This window comes from Eimeria mitis, genomic scaffold (genome assembly GCF_000499745.2).
Source record: "Eimeria mitis Houghton genomic scaffold, Emh_scaff1211, whole genome shotgun sequence".
NCBI lineage: Eukaryota > Apicomplexa > Conoidasida > Eucoccidiorida > Eimeriidae > Eimeria > Eimeria mitis.
The window spans coordinates 7,345-10,529 of record NW_013568225.1 but is presented as its reverse complement, the minus strand read 5'-3'; the positions used below and the strand labels follow the sequence as shown (position 1 = coordinate 10,529).

Here is a 3,185-nt window from a genome sequence, read left to right as displayed (position 1 = left end):
TTCAAAGGAGATGACTGCACAGTAGCTGCGTCACCACCATCAGCACAAGCTGCTGCAGCTGCTGCAGCAGTTGCTGCTGCTGCTGCTGCTGCTGCTGCTGCAACTTTAGCAGCGGGAGCAAACGCTGTTGTTGCTGCTGCAGTTGCTGCTGCAGTTGCTGCTGCAGTTGCTGCTGCCGTTGCTCTTGCTGCTGCTGTACTTACTCCAATTCCTGCTGCTGCAGCAGCAGCAACAGCAACAGCAGCAGCAGAAACACCACCACCACCACCACCACACCACCACCACCACCACCACCACCACCACCACCAACAGCAGCAGCCGCAGCAGCAGCAGCAACAGCAGCAGCAGCAGCAGCAGCAGCAGCAGCAGCAGCAGCAGCAGCAAGGCTAGAACAGCAGCAGCATATCCCCCGCCTGCACTTCAGCAGCAAAAAGTAAACCCCCATAAGGACAGCCACGAAACACAGAAAGGGGGGGGGCCCCCAAGGGTACTAAATTACAAACAGCGAGGGGCCCCCCACACCGCCAGCAGCAAACAGAAGAAAAGGGAACGCTGCAACCTGCTGATACCAATAGGTTCCTGCTGCTGCTGCTGCTGCTGCTGCTGCTGCGGGTGCTGCTGCGGGTGCTGTTGCTGTTGCTGTTGCTGCGAGCAGCAACAGGAGCAGGAGCTGCAGCAGGAGCTGCAGCAGAAGCAGCAGCAGGAGCAGCAGAAGCTACATGATCACCACCACCACCACCAGCAGCAGGAGCAGCAGCAGGAGCAGCAGCAGCAGCAGCAGCAGCAGCAGCAGCAGCAGCATGGGTTTGTGTGTCTGCTGGGGATCGGTGACATAGAGAGCCCACATTCGTCAGCACAGCAGCAAGTGCTTCAACACCCCACAAAGACAGAGGAAACACCTCGCTGCTGCTGCTGCTGCTGCTGCTGCTGCTGCTGCTGTTGCTGCTGTTGCTGCTGCTGCTGCTGCTGCTGCTGCTGGGGGGGACGCGGCAGCTCCGAGCCTTCTCCTTTCAAGGAGCGTTGAGCCGGCGTCTCTGCTGCAGCAGCAGCAGCAGCATCAACAGCAGCAGCAGCAGGAGCAGCAGCAGCAGCAGCAGCAGGAGCAGCAGCAGGAGCAGCAGCAGCAGCAGCAGCAGGAGCAGCAGCAACTAGCAGACAGTTGGGTTCTCGCTGTCCCTCAAACCAAAAAAGGAGACAACCAGAAGAGACCGCTTGAGCAAACAAACCCTAACACACAACACACAAACCCTAAACCCTAAACCCTAAACCCTAAACCCTAAACCCTAAACCCTAAACCCTAGATTTAAAACCCTGAATTATAAGTAATTAGATATTGTGAATAATCACAAAGAAAGAAGAAAAAATATAAGGAATAGTTTTAGGGTTTAGTTTTATTTTTTAGGGTTTAGGGTTTAGGGTTTAGGGTTTAGGGTTTAGGGTTTACGGTGCCAGTGGTAGGTAGGGAGATATCTCTGCTGCAGTTGATGGGGGCCCTCTCCTTGCTGCTGCAGCAAACAGCAGCAGCAACAGGTTCCTTCAACTGCAGCACCACACCCTTCTGCTGCTGCTTTTGCTGCTGCTGCTGCTGCTGCTGCTGCTGCTGCTGCTGCTGCTGTGTTGCTGCTGCTGCTGCTGCTGTAAACTCAACCAAAGCTGGCGGAAATAAAAATGCAGCAGGAACAGCAAACACCCCACGCAAACCCACAAAAGCAACACGCACAGGGGGGGGGCCCCCCAGGGGCCCCCCCAGGGGGCCCCCCAGGGGGCCCCCCAGGGGCCCCCCTGGTTGCTGTAGGGGGCCCCCCAGGGGCCCCCCTGGTACCTGTGGGGGGGCCCCCTGGGGCCCCCCTGGTTCCTGTGGCGGGCCCCCCGGGGGCCCCCCTGGTTGGTGTGGGGGGGCCCCCGGGGGCCCCCCTGGTTCGGGTTGGTGTTGGGGGCCCCCCGGGGGCCCCCCTGCTGGTTGAGGGGGGCCCCCCGGGGGCCCCCCTGTTTGTGGTTGGTTGTGTTGAGGGTTTTGGGGTAGAGTATAAATAGGGTTTATAGAGAAGAGACGAACTGAAGCGAAGTGAACATATACCACCCACGGATGCCTGAACACAAACCCTAAACCCTAAACCCTAAACCCTAAACCCTAAACCCTAAACCCTAGGTTTAAAGGAGTTGCATATAGAAGCAGCGGCAAAAAGGATAAGCTATGGCCTGAAACAATCCATAAAAACTAGGGTTTAGGGTTTAGGGTTTAGGGTCAAGAATTCAGGGTTTAGGGTTTAGGGTTTAGGGTTTAGGGTTTAGGGTTTAGGGTTTACAGGGGATGAAGGGGTGCTGCGTTCCACTCATCTATATCACAACAAAGGAGGTCGTTGGGGGCCCCCCTATTGAGCTGTACCCAGGGGCCCCTCTGCTGCTGCAGCAGCAGCAGCTGCTGCTGCTGCAGCAGCGCGGTGTATGCATGCCCCCCCCCTGCCTCGTATAAACCAAAAACCCCCAAAAGAAAACCCCCAGTGCATACATTCCATACTTTATACCTAAACCACAAACCCTAAACCCTAAACCCTAAACCCTAAACCCTCAATTACAAGCATTTATATATCTTCATATTACCATACAAACCCTAGGGTTTAGGGTTTAGGGTTTAGGGCTCCAACTCAAGAGTTTATTGTTTATAATTTAAACTTTATAATAAAGGGTTTAGGGTTTAGGGTTTAGGGTTTAGGGTTTAGGGTTTACCCCGTGGGGGTTTTTGTTGGGTCTAGGAATAAGCAATCTTCTGCTGGTTGAGAGATAGATATACACCGCAGCAGCAGCCAGGGGGGCCCCCGGGGGGCCCCCCCTGGGGGCCCCCCTGGGGGCCCCCCAGGGGGGCCCCCTGGGGGCCCCCCGTTTCTCTCTATGCAGAGACGTTTAATTAGTTGTAGCTGCAACAAACCCTAAACCCTAAACCCTCAACCCTAAACCCTAAACCCTAAACCCTTATATTGCGAATCAAATATATAAATTTTTCATACATTATCTCTAAACCCTAGATTTCACAGTTTACCTTCTATCTTCTATCTCCTAGGGTTTAGGGTTTAGGGTTTAGGGTTTAGGGTTTACAGGCTGAGGGTTTGCGGTGAGGTCTTGTGGGGTATCGGATATATAGATGGGGCCCCCCCCCAAAACCCTAGCAGCTAAATTTAAGTTAGAGT

The 3,185-nt window shown here is 54.7% G+C and overlaps 2 protein-coding genes across 2 annotated transcripts in view; one reads left to right on the top strand and one right to left on the bottom strand.

Annotated features, from left to right (window-relative positions):
• The window catches only part of EMH_0031980 (uncharacterized protein), a gene marked incomplete at both ends in the record, with an annotated part of 1,061 nt that extends 671 nt beyond the window's left edge, over positions 1 to 390 (top strand). The window contains one exon of the mRNA XM_013494589.1: positions 8 to 390. Coding sequence (XP_013350043.1) covers positions 8 to 390 — 383 coding nt within the window. The remainder of the gene's footprint in view (positions 1 to 7) is intronic.
• Positions 391 to 495: 105 nt separating this feature from the next.
• Positions 496 to 3,185, bottom strand: part of EMH_0031970 (uncharacterized protein) — a gene marked incomplete at both ends in the record, with an annotated part of 4,524 nt that continues 1,834 nt past the window's right edge. Inside the window, 3 exons of the mRNA XM_013494588.1 lie at positions 496 to 645; positions 883 to 1,227; positions 1,445 to 2,090. Of these exons, the coding sequence (XP_013350042.1) occupies positions 496 to 645; positions 883 to 1,227; positions 1,445 to 2,090 (1,141 nt within the window). The remainder of the gene's footprint in view (positions 646 to 882; positions 1,228 to 1,444; positions 2,091 to 3,185) is intronic.